The 22,769-nt window shown below is 37.3% G+C and overlaps 1 protein-coding gene across 1 annotated transcript in view; it reads left to right on the forward strand.

Moving 5' to 3' along the window:
* Positions 1-22,769, forward strand: part of LOC145684812 (hemolymph lipopolysaccharide-binding protein-like) — a 33,531-nt gene continuing 10,762 nt past the window's right edge. The window contains exons 1-3 of the mRNA XM_081757180.1: positions 1-140; positions 13,160-13,460; positions 16,171-16,422. Coding sequence (XP_081613306.1) covers positions 13,187-13,460; positions 16,171-16,422 — 526 coding nt within the window. The 5' untranslated portion in view covers positions 1-140; positions 13,160-13,186. The remainder of the gene's footprint in view (positions 141-13,159; positions 13,461-16,170; positions 16,423-22,769) is intronic.

Below are 22,769 nucleotides of genomic sequence, written 5' to 3' on the forward strand. Positions count from 1 at the left end.
CCTTCAAAGTTTGTGTACCTAACATAATTTTAATCTTTGTTTTATTTAAACAAGTATATAAGTAGCGTGAAGGTTACTTCCTTTTGAAGTAATTCAGAAGAGACTGTCTTGCAATACAACTTGAAAACTACATCCATTTTGTAAGTACATGATCTTTTCCATCTTGTTTTACATTGAGACTAAATACCATTTTGTTAAGCAGACCCAGTGGCGGATCTAGCCCAGGGCGGGGGACATAGCCCCCCATTTTTTTAGTGACAAAAATAGTTGAAACTATTGTCTAAATATTTTTGAAAGTTTATAGTAAACCCATGATATACCTATTATACCCTGAGTTCTGGCTGGCACCCCCAGTTTTTATCTTCTAGATCCGACACTAAACAGACTTTCTGTATTCACTGCCGTAACGATAACTATGCGGGCCTGTCTCAAAAAAATATTAAGGACAACTAAAACTATTATCAAAAAAACTTACAAGAACTGAATTATTTAATTACTTAACAATTAGTCACTGTATGGTATATTGTAGCAGACATGCAAATGAATTCACCTTTATCGCTACTAAATTATATATATATATATATATATATATATATATATATATATATATATATATATATATATATATATATATATATATATATATATATAAGTAAGTTGTTATTGAAATCCCAGTCTTATTCCTTTAATGTCACGAAGTATTTCCTATTTCTTAAATTACATTAAAATGTTAAGTCTATTATAGTTTTGTGCATCGTTAACTACATTTGCACTTCAATTTTAGTAAATGGAAACTCTTTCACATTGGAATCGTCTAAATGTCACCGTTGATGCGCATGGCAACGTCTTTCAGTTTAACATCCCATGATTATGCCCTTTAGGCTTGGAGAGACGGGTGATTAAGGAAGGTGAATAATGATGGAATAATCGTTAGAATGAAAATGTGAGAGGAACCGGGAGTGGCCCGAGAAAACCGACGCACACAATATTATCCAGCACTAACTTACTTGGCCGGGGATGGAACCAGGGATCCCACGCATAGAGAAGTAAGCGCTCAACCACTGAACAACTAAAAAATCAGGAAGGAATTTTTAATTTTAGAGAGAGAACTACTATATTCTGAAAAGGAATTTCAAACTATCTTTTTTCAGGACTCACTTCTCCTAACATTAAGTCTTAACCTGTAATGAAGATTTCTTAAGGGTAAGAGTACAATATTTCAATTCTATTGACCGATTTACGGTAAATCGTACGTAACGTGGAAGTCTGTCCTCTACAAAGGAAAACGATATGCATTAAGGAAAGTTTGCTATAATAGGTTTACTGTGCTTAATATTTTTTTAAATAATGCTGACCGGAGCTGCACCACATCCCTGCAAATAAACCGAACTTGTTTCTGCCGTATTCTTTATAATTACGTATACTGTTACATGTTTAAAAAAATCGATCACTGAATAATATTTTTTCTTTTTATATTTAACGTAAGTTGTAAAATCATTTTATAATATTTCAGTTTTCTCGACTATGGATAGCACCTCAGTGCTTCCACAATGAAGCATGGTCAATGCGAAGCTGAGATTCTGGTTAATTATTTTTTCTATAGCACGGGCTCTAAACCACACACACTTAAAATGCTTAAGAAAACTCATATTATTTTTTACTTTATTTCTACACTAAATAGAGATATGATTTTAATTAAGAAATAAAACATTGCATATTTGATTAACTGATATTTTAAACTCTTGTTGAGGTTTCTGTGTATCTTAGTAGTTGGTAAGTGTATGAGTGTAACAGTTAGTGTATGACTGTTTAATATGGGAAAAAATAACAGAGGTATGAGATAACTTCTTCTGTTCTAACATATCGTAACTTAGTCACTGCTAACTAGTACTCATTACAAATCTTAAAGATAGTATTCGATAGGCTAGATGGAATTTCCTTTGCTGTCTCACGTTCTGTTTAAAGTCCGCCCATTAATCCTCTTTTCCGGTTTCATTGATCTGCTTGTCTTTATTTAGTTCACATTTTGTTTCCCATTTTCAGTCTCACTGAAAGTCAGCCTTAGTTCTTCGACTTGGTAGTGTCTGCATATCCCGGCATGTTTACTGGTTACAGAAAGTCCTTAGTGTATGTTAGTGTTAGCGAGATCAAATGTGATTAACCTACAGTACCAGTGAAAGACAGCAATTTATTATTAAACTCAAACGATTTTACAATATATCTTAAATATGAAAACGAATAAATATTAACTTGGGGCTCTTTTTGTTTTAGCATTTTTAAAACAATCTGTCTTTCCATTATAACCATTCCTACAAATTTGGTTATTTTGCTGTACAGTTTTCGATTTAATTTTGTTCTATATGTATTCAATCTTCTGTTCTACAAGTTTTCGAAATATGCCAATTATACACTACAAAAAACAGATTATTTAATTAATAATTGCTTCGATATTCCATTCTGTGCTTACATTTAATGCCAATATTTTCCGAATGTTCCTCAAATTGCCTTAGATTATTGAAACTTCTTTGTTTATTCTGTCGTGGATATGCATTCTGAGTCAATTAATAGTCACAGAGTCTCTATGAGACGAATAGTATTTCATTTTCTTCAATCTCTTATACTTGCCGAATTGTCGATGATTGAGGACATGTGATCTGATACAATTAACAGCTGATATGACCATAGATGTTCATTTTACTTCGACCTCACTCACCCTCGCCCTCGCAGTAGCAGTTGGCCCTCGCCCTCGTTCAGCCTCGCCCTCGCGAATGGAATTGTCCATCGCCCTCGCGCGCCTTCACCCTCGCTGTCGAAACTTGTCCTCGCCCTCGCGCACCCTCGCCCTCACCGTCGAAGCTTGTCCTCGCCCTCGCAGCCAAAACTTGTCCTCGCCCTCGCGCACCCTCACCTTCGCCATCGAAGCTTGTCCTCACCCTCGCGCATCCTCATCCTCACTGACGAAGCTTCTCCTCGCCCTCGGACACCCTCGCCCTTTTCGTCGAAGCTTTTCCTCGCCCTCGCGCACCCTCACCCTCGCCATCGAAGCTTGTCCTCGCCCTCGCGATAGGAGTTGTCCATTATCCTCGCTCGCTCTCGCCTTCGTGCTCAAAACTTTTCCTCGCCCTCATATCATTGAGGGCGAGGGTAATTGAGGGTGAAGAGGCCTCGAGAGGGCCTCCTTCGTGAGGATCAGAGCATCAATTATTCAACCTATTTGTTGAATTATTTCCTTATCGTCAGTGGCGGATCCATGGGGGGCAATCGGGGCGATTGCTCCCCCCCAGAAGAGGAAACTTCTTTATTTTATATATACAAATAAAACGCATCCCAGAGTTTGGAGCTCTTAAAAGTAGCTCTAAGTAGCAGTATTACAACCCACCACCCCCACCAGAAGTCCGTCCTGGATCCGCCCTTGCTTAACATACGTTCTAAAGAAAGGAAACTAAACATATCATCGTATAACTTACTGTGGAACAACTAAAATGGAACAACTGTTACAATAGAGATCTCGGTCGATAGTGACGTTTACATCATTTATCAACAGTATCCGTGCCTTTACTTCAAAATGTTCCTTGAACTACGATGCAAGCATAAGTTTTCAGCCACACAAGGGTGGCTCTCATGAGGGTGAGGGTGAAATCAAGGTTTGATGAGTGGCGGTAGAGTGACTGCCGCGGACTATCTGTCAGAATTTGACAGTCAACACGTTGGCCATCCCTGATGTATGTAGCGTAACTGAGGAATTTGAACAAATTGAAAGGGAAAGATCTAAAGAGCTTAATTTTGAAACTCCGTCAGCAAACAAATAAAATACTTCAGAACACTATTGTTGAATTATCACTCGGAAATATATACCCACTCTAACCTATAACATGAATGACTTCATTGATTTGAATGTGAATCTAAGTTAATTGGTATTTTAAAATATAAACTGAAATGTGTCAATGTGCTTGTAAGGTTAATTTCGATGCTCAAATATTGTTAATATTCACCACTAATACAGATACATTTGTCCTACCTTAACAATGTTAATTTTTTTTTTCAATAATTGCCATAAATATGAAACTTTGTCTTAAGAAACTACCCTAGGGGCCATTTTGTGCACTTTATCACTTTGGTCTTGGTTCATTTTTGGCAGCTATCATTGTTGGGAAGTTTATTTTCAGTAATTCCCACAATTATGAAATGATATCTTTCAAACGTTGTCTCAAGGATTCCTTACACTACAAATACGTAAAGGCAAATGAAAAATGAAATCTTTAGTTTAAGATCCCACGATTATGCAAGCTAAATGCTAAAGGAGACAGAAGTGAATGATGAAAGAAATAGTTGAATGAGAATGTGGCAGGAAACTGGAGAATCCCCAGAAAACGCACGAACACGATGTCCTCCACCACAAACTTACTTGGACGGGGATCGAACATGCGACCCTTCGAACAAAGGTAATTTCTCTATCGCTGAGCACCGTTCCTCCCTAAATGGCACGCTCAGAGCTTAGCACCTCCAGGGGCCTTGGAAAGATTATCGAGCCTAAAACGATTTAGCACTGACTTTTATAAATCCACCAATTCAACAATTAATAATGTCGTGCAAACTTTAAGATTGTAGTAGTGAAAGAAAAGATGAAATCTTTAGTTTAGCGCCCCAGAGTTATGTAACTGCTAAAGGAGATGGATGAAATTGCAAGTGAATGATGATGAAAGAAATGGTGGAACGGGAAAGTAAGAGAACAAACCTTTATTTTCTTTAGCACAAATAATTAAATGTGTAGATTAATTGATTTCCAGAAATTTTATTATAATTAGCAATTAAAAACTGAAAGGGCGATCACAAACTTTTCTTGCCCAGGACCTCGCAACAACTTGTTACACGCTGCCATACATCATTAAAACAGGAGTAGAGTGACTGAATTATTTTGCTCTGTGGTTGAAAAGTAATAATGCAAAACAGACAATTATTGACTTGAAGAGATAGGATAGTTTAAAAATTCTGACTGGGGAAAGCTTTTCCTCGCCCTCGCGCACCCTCACCCCCGCCATCGAAGCTTGTCCTCGCCCTCGCGCATCCTCACCCTCGCTGCCGAAACTTGTCCTCGCCCTCGCGCACCCTCACCCTCTTCGTGCAAGCTTTTCCTCGCCCTCGCGCACCCTCACCCTCGCCATCGAAGCTTGTCCTCGCCCTCGCGCACCCTCACCCTCGCCATCGAAGCTTGTCCTCGCCCTCGCGCACCCTCGCCCTCGCAGCCAAAACTTGTCCTCGCCCTCGCGTCACTGTGGGCGAGGGAACTTGAGGGTGAGGATGCCCTCGAGAGGGCCACCCTCGCGAGGGTGAACATCTCTGGATATGACTGGCTTTAAAACTTCTGAGATAACTAAGCATTTTCCGCACGAAAACTATTGATAAAAACGCAATGTATAGTTAGTGGTTTTGAGCCACTCTCATTTTTTACGTCCCTACTGCCTTTGATACGAGAGCAACAAAACCTTTATTTTTCCAGATATGCTTTTGCCATTATCAGTAGAGAATAGAGATACTCTTTAATTTTTTCCATTGAAGACTGCTTTTTTGAACATTTTCAATCGTTTAAAAATATCTTCTCCGTGATCGTGCCGTAAATGTTACGAATGAGAAGTTATTCATAAACTTCATAATTTTCATCTATCCCGCGAATAGAAAGTAACACTTGAGCAGTATCTAAAACATCTTTTGACTCATTTAGGGCCAAAGAGAACCACTCAAAGTGTCGGTTTCTCAGACAATTAATTGAGCTCATCTTTTTTCGGCAACACCACAATAGAGACAATCCATTTTAAGTGATCAAGCATGTGCCGCTCGACCATCTTCAAAAACTCTAATTTCTTCCATCAATGTTTCACGATCATTGGATTTTTAAAACATCTCCTAGGTACGCAGCGGCTGCCGCCATTTTGTTTTTTCTCGATTTTAGACGTTTATGTTATTTTGAATATCTTAGCATGTATTTGTCCTAGCATATTGAAAATTGCTGGGCGGCTCCAACTTGTGCAGAACTAAAACTTTGATCTCTTAACATTTTTGCCTAAACCACTTGAAAGGGGTCACATCAGGGCCTACAGTAGTAACATTTTTGGACATTGAAGACATGATTTGGAAGAAGCAACACTGATGTTGAGGTCTGAATTTTTGTGTGATGTACTACGGAATGATAAGTTTATACACAAAAATTTACAGACCTGTAGCTGCTCTCAAAGAGTTTTTGCCAAGAGTGCATTTTGACTTTTCTCGCATTCTGCTGATACCGGCAATCTTCACTAGTGCTGTTGTGGGTGTAATAAGACAAGAGTCACAACTAGAGGAAAGAAAGGAGCTTGAGATCCTTGACTGAACTAACCATTCATCCTACTTTATTTTACTTCATAACAACGAGTTTCTAATTGAATTTGTGAACAAAACACCTCCTAGAGTATGACATCATTCCTTAATACTTTTACCCCCTTCTGCTCAAAAACACAAAACGCGCTGTTGTGTGTGTTATGGTATACTAAAGGAGCAACTATTCCCAAAGTTTCAGATTTTTAAATCCAGGCCCATTGGAGATATTGGACAGTGAAATACGTAGAATTGGCATAATTTTCCAACTTTACGATTTTTGTTCAGACTTTTGGGAGCAGCTACAGGTCTGTAAATTTTTGTGTATTAACTTATGATCCCGGACTACATGCACACAAATTAAGGCCTCTTCATCAGTTGTTTCTTCTTTCCAAACATGTCTTCAATGTCCAAAAATGTTGCTACTGTAGGCCCTGATTTGACCCTTTCAAGTGGTTTTAGGCAAAAATTTAAGAGATCAAAGTTTTAGCTCTGCATAAGTTGGAGCCGCCCAGCAATTTTCAATTTGCTAGGACAAATACATGCTAAGGAATTCAAAACAACGTAAACGCCAGAAATCGAGAAAACTCAAAATGGTGGCAGCCGGAGCATCGCCATTGGATGTAAAATATAATTAATTGTGGTTTTGAAGTATCGACTTCAACATTTCTGAACATTTTTTTTTAAACGTTGAGCGGCAATTTTTCTTTTTTCTCGATCTCCTAGTATGAATTGACCCAATATTCTTCGAACCAAAGTGTTTGCTGATAAACTGGTGTTTAAATAAATTAACTTTTTCTGGACACATTTCTTCTGCTGCTGCAATCACATAATCCTTGAATAATTGCATTTGCCCTTCGCTGTGTTATAAATTATCCACCACCCCTCTATACCAAACATCTTCCTGTGTCTTGTATAAACTCAATTTATATGAATACTTTCGACGTGTATTAGAAAATTCAATTCCCGGTGGGAGCTCATGTGGTTCGGATTCCACGTTAATCAGTAGGTCCACGTCTCATATAGCCTCGCTGCTGAACGGGACGTTAAACTCACAATCAACTCAACTCAATTGTATTAGAAATACAAAATAACGGCATCAAACTCCAATTTATTTGAAGTCTCACTTGCGAATATGGATTACTAGTATCAATTACCCACTTCGTTGTGTTAAACTTAAAAAAATAAAAATAATATATTTCGTTAGTCAGTCACTTTTTACTATTACTAAAGCGCTTTCTGATATCGATCATTTTCGATTATTTTTATATTTCTATCCCCTCAATCTCCCCAAGTTGCGGGGCTAAATTTTGATTTAAACGACAGTGTCACTGTTCGTCTCAGAGACCCCGAAAACTATGGATTCGGCACTTATATCGGTCATTTTCAATAAACTTATATATCTCCTCCTCCCCCATGTTGCAGGGCACGTCATCGGAAGTGTCATTGTTCATCCCAATGACCTCGAAAACCATGAGTTCGACATCGATAACAGTTATTTTCGATAATTTTCCTCCTTCCTCCCCCAAGTTGCGGTGCTGAATTTGCATTTAAACGGGATAGGAAGTATTACTGTTCACCTTAGCGACGCCGAAAACTATGGATTCGATGCTAATATTTGATCATTTTTGATCATTATTATGCATCTCCCTGTCCCACAAGCTACGAGGTGGAATTTGGTCGTAAATGGTATCGGAAGATCAGTATTCAACTCAGCGACCTCGAAAACTATGGATTCGGATTCGACACTAAGATTCGTAATTTTCAATCATTTTTATATATATCCTTTCCCCTCCGCCAAACTAAGGGGCTGAATTTGGATTTAAGCAGCATCGGAAGTGTCACTGCGTATCTCAGCGATCCCCAAAACTATAGATTCCACTCTAATACCGGTCATTTTCGATCATTTTTAAATATCCCTCTCCTCCCCCTCCCCTAGGCCACACCATCAAAGTGATATAACAGAAACGAATCTGAGGTCCGAACCTCATCTATGTTGAAAATGTGATCGACATCGGTTGGGTGGGTCGAGTTATTAAGTTTTATTTATTTTTGTTCACTTCCCCTCCCCTCCTGCTCATCTAAGTTCTACCGTCAAAGTAATATGACAAAAACACCCTAAGTCCGAACCTCACCTATTTGAAAATTTGATTGAGATCGATAGGCTTGTTCAAGAGTGGTGACGTCACAAAGACAGTCACATATTTATATATTTTTTTTACATATATCTCCCCCTCCCGCTCCCCTACGTTGCACCATCAATGTAAAATTATAAAAATCGCTCCAGGCCTGAACTTTATCTATGTTGAACATTTGATCAAGATCGGTCGGGTGTTTCAAAAGTTATTAAGTTTATTATATATATTATACCGACCCTCACACATGTTAAAAATTTTATTGAAATCGGTTCGTGAGTTATTAAGTCACAAACTTATCACTTTTATTTTTATTTATATTGATTTTTGTATATCTCCTCCTCCTCCTCCTTCTTCCCTACGTTGCTCCGTCAAAGTGAACTGACAGATAACATTCCAGGCTTGAACCTCATCTATGTTAAAAAAAATTGCTCGAGATTGGTCGTTTGGTTCAAGAGTTATTAAGTTTTATTTATTATTTTATAACTCCTCCTTCTCCCCTCCCCTAAGTTTTACCGTGAAAGTGAAATGATGAAAACACTCCCAGGTCCAAACTTCATCTATGTTGAAAATTTGATCGAGATCGGTCATGTGGTTCAAGAGATTAGTAGTCAGAAAAATAGTTACTTTTAATTTCATAATAAGATTTATTGTTCTAGTATAATGCTATATCGCTCAATCCTCGATGTGCCTTATATCTAAGGAGGCTAAAAGTTATATTAATAGACAATTATTCAACGTACAAGCATCCGTCCAAACTTGCCAACGTACAAGCATCCAATCAAACTTGTGGTCGCCTGCACCAAGTTTTTGTCAATGTCATGAAAATGTTATTTCGATATTAATTTTATGAGCACACATTAAAAGTTTTCAACCGATGCTTGAGTCTCGGAGCCAAGGCCATACCCATGTAGTCGAAACCTATGGTTTACGGTATTACTGATGTTTAATGCTACATTTCTCTTTAGTTTTGGAAGAAGAACACCAGTAATATGCTTTGAAATGAAATTAAGTATCTAGTTTAACGTCCCACAATTATGCGTCAAGGCTAAGAGAGACGGTAGTGATGAGAAATGACTGAATGGTGGAGTGAAGAAAGTTGGATAAAATAGACAAATACCGAGAAAATCCACGCACACAGTGTTTGTCAACTGAAAAAGCTCACATGGCAGAAGATAACACCTGTGTGGCTTGGAAACGAGCAAGATCTACAGAAAACGTGAACAACCAATTCAGAAAACGACATACTGTAGCTATATGCTACAGGGGCAGATCGACTCACACGGATTGCAAAAACTAGTGGGAACATGTTCACTCAAGCAGCATTTGTTTGAAGCCAAGAAATCCATCTCCTTCTTTTTAACATTCTATATAAAAAAAAATTCAAGTAGTGCCGAGACTTGTGCAAGACTCTTGCGCAAGAGTCTTAGTCTTGGTCTTGGTCTTGCAGGTATGGTCCTGGTCTTGGACTTGCTCTGGCACCCCTTGGTTTTGGTCTTGGTCTTGCATCGGGATTCCTGGACTTGGTCTTGGTCTTGCAGGTATGGTCCTGGTCTTGGACTTGCTCTGGCACCCCTTGGTCTTGGTCTTGGTCTTGCATCGGGATTCCTGGACTTGGTCTTGGTCTTGCATGCAAGACTCTTTCAAAAACTGCAAGACCAAAACTCTTGCGCTCATCACTATATGTGTCACTGTTAGAAGTATATGTGTCATAGTTAATAGTATATTTGTCACTGTTAGGAGTCTATGTGTCACAGTGAGGAGTATATATGTCACCGTTAGGAGAATATTGTAACAATTAGGAGTATATATGTCACTGTTAGGAGTATATATTTCACTGTTAGGAGTATATGTGTCAAAGTTAGGAGTATATCACCATTAGAAGAGAAACTATACCAGATACAATTTGCTACCTGTCGTTATATGTTTTTACATATACAGTACATAAATGATAAATAATTAAATAAACAGTAAGTTTGATCAGAATACAACTGTCTATTACTATTGACAGCAAATGGCATTCTTTTTAGCACCGCTAAAGGTAGGTTTTATTTAATTTTCTCAAAAACTATGGATGCGAATTGACCCTTAAGCATATTATTTTATATAACTCGATGTAGTTTCTCGATTGATACTGATATTGAACGAAATAATGGAAACATTTGTGAAAATCTGAACATCTTCTATTAATACAGTATTTGTCCATCTTCAGCACACAATATTGCTTTAAATCATGTTGGAATAGACCGAAACGGGACCAGAATAATGGTCAGTATAATTTGAATTCATTCTTCTTGTAACACACCCTACATTTCAGATACAGACGAATGAGATGCAAGTCGACGCTGAACCCTGTTCTCCAGAACAGTTCACACATGTTCGGTTATATTTAAGTCTGGGGATTGGACAGACCAGGGAAAATGTTGAACCTCATTTGCATGCTCTTGAGCAAGACCAGTGATGTGAATGAGGGCATCATCGTTCTCGAATATGGCATAACCGTCTGGAAATACATTTTGCACTATTGAGTGGATATGGCTACTCAAGAGTTCCTTATACTTAGCTCCAGGAATCCGATTGTATAATGTGACAAGCGAGCCTGCTGAATACCATGATATAGCGCCCCAGACCATGACAAAAGTACTACCATATTTGGTAGTCAGGCGAAGTCCACATTGTATTTCTCAGAGGATATTCGCCAGACAAACACGCGTTCAATGAGGGGGAAGAGGGTGAGAGTTGATTTGCCTCCCCCCCAAAAAAGACATGTTACCATCCTCCAAAATTCTGTTCTTGTAGGTTTCGTCTCATACATGTCGCATTGTCTTGACCGTCGTTTTCTTTTGCTTCGTTAATATACGCTTCAAACCAAGGTGACTCCTGTACTGTAGCATCGTCTTTCGACCGCTAGTTCAATCACATCGCCGATCTAGTTTTACTCTACACTGTGTATGCGGTCGTGATTTTCGAGACCACATCTTGTGTTAAACTGCATAGTGTCACTGTTTTGGTCACCAACGCTCCGGTTAGGCGAGCACCAACAACTAGAATTGTTCCAAACTCTGTGAGGTCGGATATACTGGTCACTGGGTCACTTAAAACATCTCCATAACGTTCACAGACACAGTGCGTTACTCTAGTAGTAGTGCACAGCCACACTAAATTCAAGACGGAAGAGACGATTTTCAATTTACGCAGTGCTCAGTGCTACCAGGCATAGTAAAAGTATGTTTCACTTATGATAGGTATTTTCAATATCTATATATGATAGATCTTAGGGCAATATTATGATTAAAGAAAATATAACATGTAATCCTAATTTTGATATATCTCATAAGCTATACTACGTACTATCGTCTCGTTAATGTGAAAATCAGTTTGGTGAGAGTATACCCCGGTCAGTTTAATCTTAATAAGTGGGTGATTATTTTAAAACATCATTTTTTAGATTTATCAACAAATTCGTTTCTCTCGTATTCCTTATAAACTATGCATGGAAATATACATTAATATATATCACTTTATTCAGTTCGATTACGTCTATCGATTGGTATATGTCTAATCTGATTTTTTTGTTAAACGATAACTATTGTAGAATTACAATTTTATGCACTAATAGACTCTATGTACTACACGTAGACTCTAGTTTCGGTTCGAAAACCAGGCTTATGAAAATTGTAGTTATATAAGCCAAGTATTTTCTAAGGCAGCTATATGCAAAAGCCGATTCCCGCGCAGTTCCGACCCATTGAACCCTTTCATCCGACCTGCCTGACCTGTTGTTAAAAGTGTATTTCTTACACAAGCTCAAACTGACGTTAATATTTTTCCTAGATAACTGATGCCCACCTTGAAAATATTCTCCTCATTGGAACATCCAGTTTACTATCGAATATTGAGAGCCTGGTGCAGAACATAAGGGGTAAATTGTCCCATTAAAGTGGTAAATAAATAGATGTTATGCTTTTCTTTCGTAAGAAAAAATGTTGGCTACCGTTATAATAGATTTTCTGTTCCTGTGATATTAGTGTACGATAAGCAAGTTTCACCAATGAGTACGTACGGTACTTGATGCCAGTCAAGTTCTCTGTGATTAGCCCTGTTCCAACTTGCACGTTGTAGAAGATCCTCATGTACTTCCAATATGTTATAAGATCAGCTCACTTGGTGTGAAAAACCCGGGTTTGATTCCTGGCGGGAGCTCATGTGGTTCGGATTCCACGTTAAAACAGTAGGTCCATGTTTCATATAGCCTCGCTGCTAAAAAGGGCGCTAAACTAAAATCTCAACTGAAGATAAGCTCACACCTGAATTTGTTGTAAGTCTTTTTTATGTAGACTTGCTTGTTTGTTTGAGTTTAGCGCTGTTTTCCAGCTACTATATGGAAAGTGGAACTTCAGTTTAAAGTGGAACCCAAGCCTCCAACTTACGACCAAATTGTAATGCTCTCCCACCGAGAATCGTACCGGTGAATATGTGCACAAAGGTGTACTCTCTAGCCACTAGCCCAGCAGGGAGGGTTGAATTTATTCCAGGTTATTTGGTAAAGTAAATGAACTAGAAAGATATTCTATTGAAGTTATTTACTAGGAATTAAACTTCTAATGCGATTTTTTAAATATATACAGTATATTGTAAACTGCACGATTAAAGTAATTTTCTTTTCCGATTTACAGGAATAAATTTAAATCAACAATAAAGTCATGAATGTATTACGGCGACATATAGTCAATACAACAATTTTCGTTGTATTATGCTATGAAATCGCATCTGTGATAGCCAATTCCTGTACAAGTACTTCTTTCAAGAAACTGGAGCTGAACATAGGGAGTCGGAAGAATGACACAGGACATTGGATCACTGATTTGCAGGCTGACTACGAAGGAGAATCACCAAATGTTTGGATTGTGAATGTGCAAAGGTTATCCACAGAATGTGATGGGAATAAAAACGTACGACTTTCAGCTTCAGTAGTCGGTAAGATAAAACATATGATAAAACATGTAAGTTAATATGGTTCAATTGACTAGGTGCGAAATGAGTGTGTGGTCCTTCACATCTAGTTTCTGTTTATAAACAAATGGCTTCAGTTGTTTAAAAACATATTTTAGAGAGTATTAAACTAGCTGAATTGACCGTTCTTCGCACGGGAAGGTTAGGTTTATGGTAACATATTCTTCTGGAATATACTTTAGATTTCTATTATTTTCTTTGAAAATCCTGATTCTGTTAAATTCTATTTTGCCTATTCGACCAACTAGGACTTACATGTGATCAGGACTATCAACAATTAGCCTAGCGATCCCGAAAACTATGAACTTGTTATTAATCGGTTATTTTGAACATTTTATATTTAACCCGTTCTCATCCTTATGCGGATGGGACTAAACTTGGAGGTGAACGTAGTTGGAAGTGTCATTATTTATCTCGGCAATCCCGAAAACTATGCATTCGCACACATACTGGTCGTTATTTTTATTCTTACTTTATGCGTCGTTCGTTTCCAACTTTACTCTTAGGCTGCTACGGTTGTTATACTAGCCCAAAAGTACATTTTTCATGATTGAAATAGCTTCTGGCGTCCTAGAGTTATGATGGGACGTCCATCAATTTACTGTACTATATAAATAAATGAGTTTTTTTTCACAATGTGAAATTACGATATGCTTTCAAACGTTAGGAACTTAATACTCAAACTTGAAGTAGTGCATCTATATCTACTAGTTGCAATAGATTGAAAGATCAAAGATAGAATATGTTCCTTGGACGTTGAGTCCATATCAAAAAAATATTATTCGCTATGTCTTACTGTTTTGTTGTGTAGTAATAGAGGTTGAAACCAGAAACCGTTAATTTGAACCAATTCCAAATTCAAGGGAAGATAGAACCCACTCTTGGAAAGTTGGAGCGATTGCAAGAAACTACATCTATATATCACTTACCTCTATTGCTCTACAGAAATTAGTATTGAAAACGGAAGTAATAGCAACAACTTCCGGTTTTGCTGTAGTTTTCTGGGTTGTGATAGTAGGTACTCTTGAGATCCTAAATCGATTACAAGAAACCGTTTGCCGCTGTCTATTGCCACTTTTTTCTGTGGTGATAACTGTTGAAACCAGAAATAGTTAATGTTAACCTCTCCCTGATTCAATGGAGAGACCTTCTTACCATACGGGGACGAGGAAACCCACTTCCCTGAAGTTTGCTCTGTTCTAAGTATTTGAAAACTAAACGCACTGCTGAACAAGACTGCACTTATTTAATAAAAAACAAATTTACACGTGACGTTTCGATCTTCTAGCCAAGATCCTCATCAGACGTACACTCAGAATGTACGTCTGATGAGGATCTTGGCTAGAAGATCTAAACGTAAAGTGTAAATGTGTTTGACTATGATTGTGTGTCAGTTCTATGTATTTGTATTAAAATTCTTATTAATACCCAATCTTGTACAGACAGTATCTGACAACAAAACACACGAACGTCTCCACTCCCCAATTTTATGTTAAAATCGACGCCGTTACGTCTTATCCTTGATCATTTGCTTCGCAATTGAGGAATTTGATGCAATAAGGTGCGTAAATCTGCAATATACATTTGGAGAAAAACGATGTTGAAAATTTAAATAGCGATTTTTTTCTTACAAAAAATAATGTAATATGCAGCATTTTATTCCGATATTGAGTTGAAATCTTGACAGTCCAGTCAATGAAGATGGTGTAGAGGACATGATCGGAAACAGAATTCTTAACTTTAGGGCTGTGTTTGGAGTAGTTAGGAGGTAAACATACTAAAAGTCCCCGGACCTACGAGGTAAACGGAGGGCAGGAGAGGCGGGGAAAAGTCACTTTTTTGGCTCTACGCTTATATCTGGAAAACTGCGTCGTAGCAAAAAAGTTTTTAGCAGCCACAACAACTCACCAATTTGTGACAATGACCTATATGGTGCAAAATTTCAAGTACGACTTTAAAAGTTTACAAGCTATTGGCGTGAAGTCACAATATTGTCTTGGTGATAACGACAATGTAAAATAAAAATGTTTTGTTGCTCTCATTAACGAAAGAGTAGTGTGTTTACTACAAATGGGCGCACAATGTACTTGACTCCCGTTACGATAGTATTAAACTTTGAACGCATTGCGGTGGTTCGGATTCCACCTCACAATGGAGGGCACGTCTCATATAGTCATGATACTGAAAAGGGACGATAAACTTTATCAAATATACAATAAGCAACTAAATTGCGACATACCAAGTTCAAAAGTTATTTTTTTTCTGCAATTAACATATTATTTTTCTAAAAATATGCGACGTCTTATGTCTATCAGGCGATTTGTAAATCAGATTATCAAAGCAACCTCAAATCTTTTGAAGAGATAATTTCAGCAATGGAATGTGAAACTTTTGCCATTTCAGCGAATGTTCTTCACACAATCGAATTAAATTTTGAGGTAATATTATATAAAAGTCTTGAATCTAGGGGAAAACATAATAATATAAATGCAAAATATGAAATTGTAACTAAAATTTAAATAAAAACTCCTCTTTTGAAGTTGTACTTATTTACAACTTATGTCGTGAGTTAGGCTTTGGCAAATGTAGTTTAGATATTTCTCTCTATTTCTTAAAGAATATTTATTTTTGTCATAAGTAGTACATACATGTAATTAATGTTATTTATTGTTAGTTCCGCCACCTCGTCCTAAGGACTACGAATATTATCCTGGCATTGGGTATTATAAGTTCCATACGGATATAACATCTTTCGACAACGCTAAGGCTAGTTGTGAAGAAGAAGGCGCCCATTTGGCTATTCTCAACTCAGAAGAAGAATCAAAAGTTTTGCAGCAAATGTTTGCGAGACAACCGAAAGCCCCTGACTATGCTTTTGTGGGCTTCCATGATAGATACAAGGAAGGAGAATACGTCACAATATTTGGTAAGGAACCATTATTTAAATAATACATAAAAATATATGTAGGTTTTAAAATGTTGATAACAGTTTTCAAATATTGGTAGTACGCACACACACGTATATATATTCAGGAAGGACGACTTATCTTGGAATGTCTTTGCAAAGGTAGTAAGGGCGGCAAGCTCGATATTGGGTCATTTTATAAAATTATTTACCAAAAGTAATATTTTCCATAAATAGAAGCTTTGCTTTGTATATAATTAAACACAACGGATCTATTTGCTGAACAACTACAACATTCGCATTAAACAACTACATACTACCAGAACCATAGCTAGAGATTTTGGTGCCCGGGGCGAAGTAGATTTCGGCGTCCCCCCTACATTCACCATACAAAATTTTTTTTCGTATATAAGAGAAACAGCTTTTGTTGTTATGCTTTGCTCAGTTTCTATCAAACTTCTTGGGCAGACCATTGCAACATCGAAAAACGATCATTATGTATTCTATTACAAATAAGAACTGTTTTCAAGAGGCTTTTTTGGACTAAAACTTCACAAAACTATCATTGGTTGTATACAAATCCACTCGGAGAACAGTTATGAAAATTTACAATGTTTCTTACTATCGATAAGAAATGGAATGTCAATACATTAGAAACTATGTGCTTTAAAATGGTCAAAATTGGTGACAGCATCAATTTCTACTAATAATTGTAACTTTTTGTAGTTTTATTCTGTATATGACCACACAAATAGCATTTTAATTTCGATTCGTTTAATACCAGCAATTAAACGGGTTGAATTTGTTATTAAACGGGTTGAATTTGTTATTGATAGATACTCTTAAGGGTTGGTGATGTGATATTATTGTTTTAAATGTGCATGTTACAATAGAAGATAAGGATAATGATATAAAAGAACAGTGTTTACGAAAAAGTAGTAGAACGGGTATTTGTCCAACTCCCGCGATACCATACCAAGAGGGAAATATCAGATTGAAGCGTCGAATAGATTTTCGGTTTTAGAAGGTTTTGAGAGCACTGATGTTGAGGATACTTGAGTTCAAATTTGGGATAGCAGTAAAATTCCAGCAAGAGAAAAAAAGGGGGCACGCGGAAATAAGCAGGAACAAAGCATAGTTCGACCAGAATTGCATTAAGCTAGCGGAGAAGGGAAAACAGGCGAAACTGCGTTGGGTACAAAATTCGAACGATATAACTACACAAAATTTCGTTGACGTCAGATGGGAAACTTCCAAAATTTATAGAACAAGGAAACGCGATCATTTGAAGGTTGAAATTAATGAACTTGAAGATAATAGTAAAAAAAATCGAGACATGTATAAGGGCAACATCGAATTTAAGAAAGGTTATCAATCTCGCGCGTATAATTTAAAGAGAGATGACGGAACAATTCTTACTGATACACATGGGCGGCGATTAGGGGGGGCAAAGGGGGGCAGTTGCCCCCCCACTTTTTTGAAACGATTCATTAATGTATATAGTTTCATTTGCAAATATAAAGCTTTTGTATTTATTAGTGGTTCATAGAAAAAATGTACCATATCATATTTGATTTTGCGTGAGTACGTATTGGTTGTCTTCCCGTGGAGTTAAGCGAGCTACAGGAATTGCATTTTAATTGCCACGAAAAATGACCCAAAAATTAACCTATTGGAGCGCAACTATTCCAGCGTACTTTCATTTCTTCATACAAGGGCTCGATATGTTAATTAGCCAATTTGAAACTTATTAATATAACATTTCGCAAAAAAAAAAAAAAAAAAATCTTTCACAAGTTTTTAATTGCCCAATAATTGAGTTCCTAAAATGTCTTTTCTTCTTTCTAATACTAAGGAATATTTTGATCTGATTTGATTTCTTTGAGTTTAACATCCCAGCGGCGAAGCTATATGAGACGTTAGTCTACTGATCAACGCAGAGTCCAAACCACATGAGCTCCCGCCGGAATAGAACCTGGGTCTACCACGCCAAAGGCGCGTACACTAACCGCTTAGCCACGAAAGATCTCAGTAAGGAATATTAATTAAAAGGACAGTAATAAGAACCTCTACCTTTTCCGTTGTTATGCTGTGTAATATGCGAGTGAAGTGGTGTGTTTAGGAGTGTGCCAATGTATATACAATTAAATCTAGTGACTTCAATATAATTTTAGGTTTTGGGATTACAGAGGTTGTTCAGTCTACATTTGGCCACTTTCGACTTACCTAAAAATTTAGAAGAATCCATGGCGCTAGGTCTGTAAGTGCTCTATGTATTTCCCTTGGTTCCTAACAATAGCCCGACAGCGTAATTTCCACTGTAATAGGCTTCTCTGAAGATGTGGGAGGGGAATCTTGTCCCATTCTCTTTGCACAGCTTTCCAAAGTCCTTCCACAGTTGTCACACACCGTTTTCCCAAAGCCCGCTTCAGCAATCCAAATCCACAATAGTCCATAGGACTTGCATCTGCAGATTTAACAGGTACCTCATTGAAAGGTATCACCTGTATACTACTTGCCTTTTCCATCTCCCTGTAGAATGCGAGGTACGATCGTGAGGTATATGATGAGGCCTTGTCCATGTGAATGCGCAGCAGATTTGCGTCATTTCCGTACGTTGGAATCTCATGCTCGTATATCGGTCGCGTGATCTGCTCCTGAAAATACTGCGAATTTATTTTGCAGTTCTTCGCCACCCTACGAATCTTCAGTTTACCTCGGTAACAATAGCCAGTACCAACCATGAACCTTTTTGGGAAGGATTCTTTACAGACACGGACCCACCTTCTGAAGTTCTTGGCGCCTTTCTCTCAGTACATGATGGCTCTCGGTTTGTCACAGTTGGAAAGGTAAATCCATGCTTCATCGAGCGTTACGACGTACATCCACAGTCTTCAAAGACACGTCAAGTAGATTAGCCATACACCTTTGTCTTGGCGGATTTTCTTGCATTGCTAGTTTGCGAAGTTTCCTCTGCATGGTGGAGGTGGCCTTGGTACATTTCCGCTTCCTAGGCAACTTCGTTCGTGATCCAAATGGTGGATCTTCGTTGCCCTTGTACTTTTTAATAACATTTTTTATTCCAGTTAAACTGATGTTGCAACTATTCTTCTTGCACTGTTTTCTAATGACAGAAACACTAAAGTGGGCGTCATAAAGAGCTGCAATACAGCCGTCCCAAAACCGGCTTAGTTTGGGCGGCATTTTGGTCACAGAGCGGAAACCCACACACTTGGAAACAAATTTAACACATCACTCACAACAATGGTTCTGTTTTGTGCGTTATTGTCGTCCGCGCGGAAAAATAGCTCCGTTCCCAGGAAGCCACTGCATAACACTGCAGGACGCTACGAACCAGGTCGGGTGAGTCCATTCTGCCCGGGAGGAGGAAAGAACGAAATCGGCCAAACGTAGGCTGAACAACCTCTGTATTTTGTATAGCAGAAGTGTGGAGTGATTCTAAGTATTGTTGTGTTTTGATGCGTTCCAAGAAAGTGAAAACTGTACCTAATGACTACGAGCACGTTTCGGGAAGTTGCAAAAGTAAATATTTCTTTAAGTGTCGTAGCATATGCTTGTAGTATTTGCTGTCTTTCATTTTCTAAGGGTAATAATACACATTTAATGGTATGTGTGGAATTACAAATATAAGTGTTCATTAATCCCCAGTTCCAATATAACTTCTACAAAACAGGCCTCATTATTCATTACTATGATTTAATATAATCCTTTCTATTTATTTGTTTTGCAAAATTTGTCATTAAATAATCTGATCACAAAATTTTCCAGACAGAATTTTAAGATGTTCATGAGTAAGAAATCAAATGAAGGGTAAGAGGAAAAAACAAGGAATGTCCATATATGTGCTTTATCGTGTGCTTTGTCCTATCTATTGGTGACTCTTGGTACTATTTGACTGTATATGCCATGCATGCGTAGATGTAGAAATGTCCATGTAAAAAGAGGCAAAAGATTTGAAAACCCTATTCTTTTTACGCGGTTTTCAATATTAAAAGGTCGTTTTCTTGAAAATGCAGTTTTGTGACATTCCTTGTTTTTTCCCCTTACCCTTCTTACAGTTTCGTTGTTTAAGATTATAAAGGACTAGTACCTACTTGCGTTGTTCTTGTCAATTTACTTAATAAAATATGAAATACGATATACGGTATTTTAACTGAAAAAGATAGTATCCTATTAGTTATACAACCTTTCGTTAAACAAAGTGTTAGAAGCAACCAGGGAAACTAACATTGATATACAAATATTCAAATCATGTCTTGCCCCCTCACTTTTAACGTCCAATCGCCGCCACTGCTGATACAGGTGGCATCTTGAATAGATGGAAAGATTTCTTTGACGATTTGCTTAACACGCAACCAAAAACTAATGTTCATGGGGAAAGGAAAATGCACACAGCAGAACCATCGCTAAGAAATTAAAGAAAAACAAATCTCCTGGTATAGGCAAAATTCCAGCTGAAGGGAGTTAAGATTAGCTGAAGGGAGAAAAGTTTGGAACAAGATAAACAAAACCTCATTCTCCTTATCTGGAATAAGGAGGAGTTACCATAAGAGTGGAAAGAATGAATCATTGTTCCAATTCACAGCAAAAGCAACAAAGCAGATTGTTATACTTATCGAGGAATTTCTCTTCTGTCAACATCATATAAAATCCTTTCAAACATTCTATTAGCAAGATTGACTTCATACGCACACGAAATTATTGGAGATTATCAGTGGGGATTTAGACGAAATCGACCAACTATCGAGCAGATATTTACCATTCGATAAATACTCGAAAAGAAGTGGGAATACAACACCTCGTGATTTCAGAAAGGCTTCAAATCTTTTAGGAAAGAAATATTGTATTTTTTTTTTTTTTTTTGCAAAATTTGGAATATCGAAAAAGCTAGTTAGAGTAATTAAGACACATTTAAATGAATCTCAAAGTAAAGTTCGAGTAGGAAAATCCTTGCCCATGAGCCTCCACGTCGAGTATGCCCTGAAACAAGGAGATGCGTTGTCGACATTATTATTCAACTTTATTCTGGAGTATGCTATAAAGAAAATCAAAGTTAGCAACCAGGGCCTCTAGCTAAATGGTATTCACCAGGTTATAATGTGTGCTGATGATGTAAATTTAATAGGGGACGATAGAAGAACAATAGAAAGAAATGCAGAGGTCTTATTAAACACTTGAAGGGACATGAGTTTAGAAGTAAATGAAGAGAAATTAAATACATGGAAGTTCGTCGAGATTTTAATACGACAAATTATGGATGCGTCAAAGTATCAAATAATACTTTCGATAAAGTGGATGCTTTTAAGTATCTAGGAAATCCACAAAGAAATAAATGTCGATCGAAAGCAGAGAATTCGTGTTATTATTCAGTACAAAATATCTTTTCGTCGCGAATTCTGTCGAAAATTTTGAAGCTTGAAATATATCAAACGATAATCATGCCTGTTATTCTGTATGGTTGCGAAACATGGTCGCTTACTGTAAGGAAACAATGCAGACTAAAAGTATTTGAGAATAAAATCCTGAGACGAACATTCGGACCCAAAACGAATGGGAATGTTGAATGGCGGAAACTTCATAACGAGGAACTACATACTTTATAAAGTTTACCAAACATTGTTAGGGTCATCAAGTCTAGGAGGCTTAGGTGGGTAGGACATGTAGCTAGGATGGAAGAAAGTAGGGATGTTTTCAATGTTTTGACTGGAAATTAAACAGGAAAATATCCATTAGGAAGGCCTAAGTCCAGATGGGAGGACAATATTAAGATAGATCTCGCGAAGATAGTAATAGAAAGTAGAAACTGAATCCAGTTTGGTATGAATAGAAGTCATTGTAGAGGCTTTATGAACGCGGCATTGAACTTCTGGGTTCCATAAGCCATAGAGTTAGTTAGCTAGTTCTATTACTGTAAAAATATATATTTTGTGAAGTATAACCTAAATTCAGGAGCTTTCTTTGTGGATTTCGATGGAGGTGAAGAATATGTTTATTGTCTGTATTTAAAATCCCAAATATAGTTTTGCTACTACATATGTTTGAAATTATAGTAATTACTTAGTTTTTTAATGAATGAAAGTTCTGAATTTAAGATTACTTATTATTAATTCACATATTAAAAGTAAACTTGAAAAAATATCTTGGCGATACAAGTAGTTGATGGAGGATACAATACATTCCAATTTGAAGGATACAATAAATTCCTTCAAATTGGAAGCATTTTACGTGTCAATGGAATAAAGAAAAATCACTCGTAGTTATCAGTCTTTGAAAAAGACGAAATTCGTTGGGTTAAGTTTTGACCCGTAAGCCCCTATACTACAAGTTCGAAAATGTTATTATTACCC

Source organism: Thermobia domestica, chromosome 5, assembly GCF_964235325.1.
Source record: "Thermobia domestica chromosome 5, izTheDome1.hap1.1, whole genome shotgun sequence".
NCBI lineage: Eukaryota > Metazoa > Arthropoda > Insecta > Zygentoma > Lepismatidae > Thermobia > Thermobia domestica.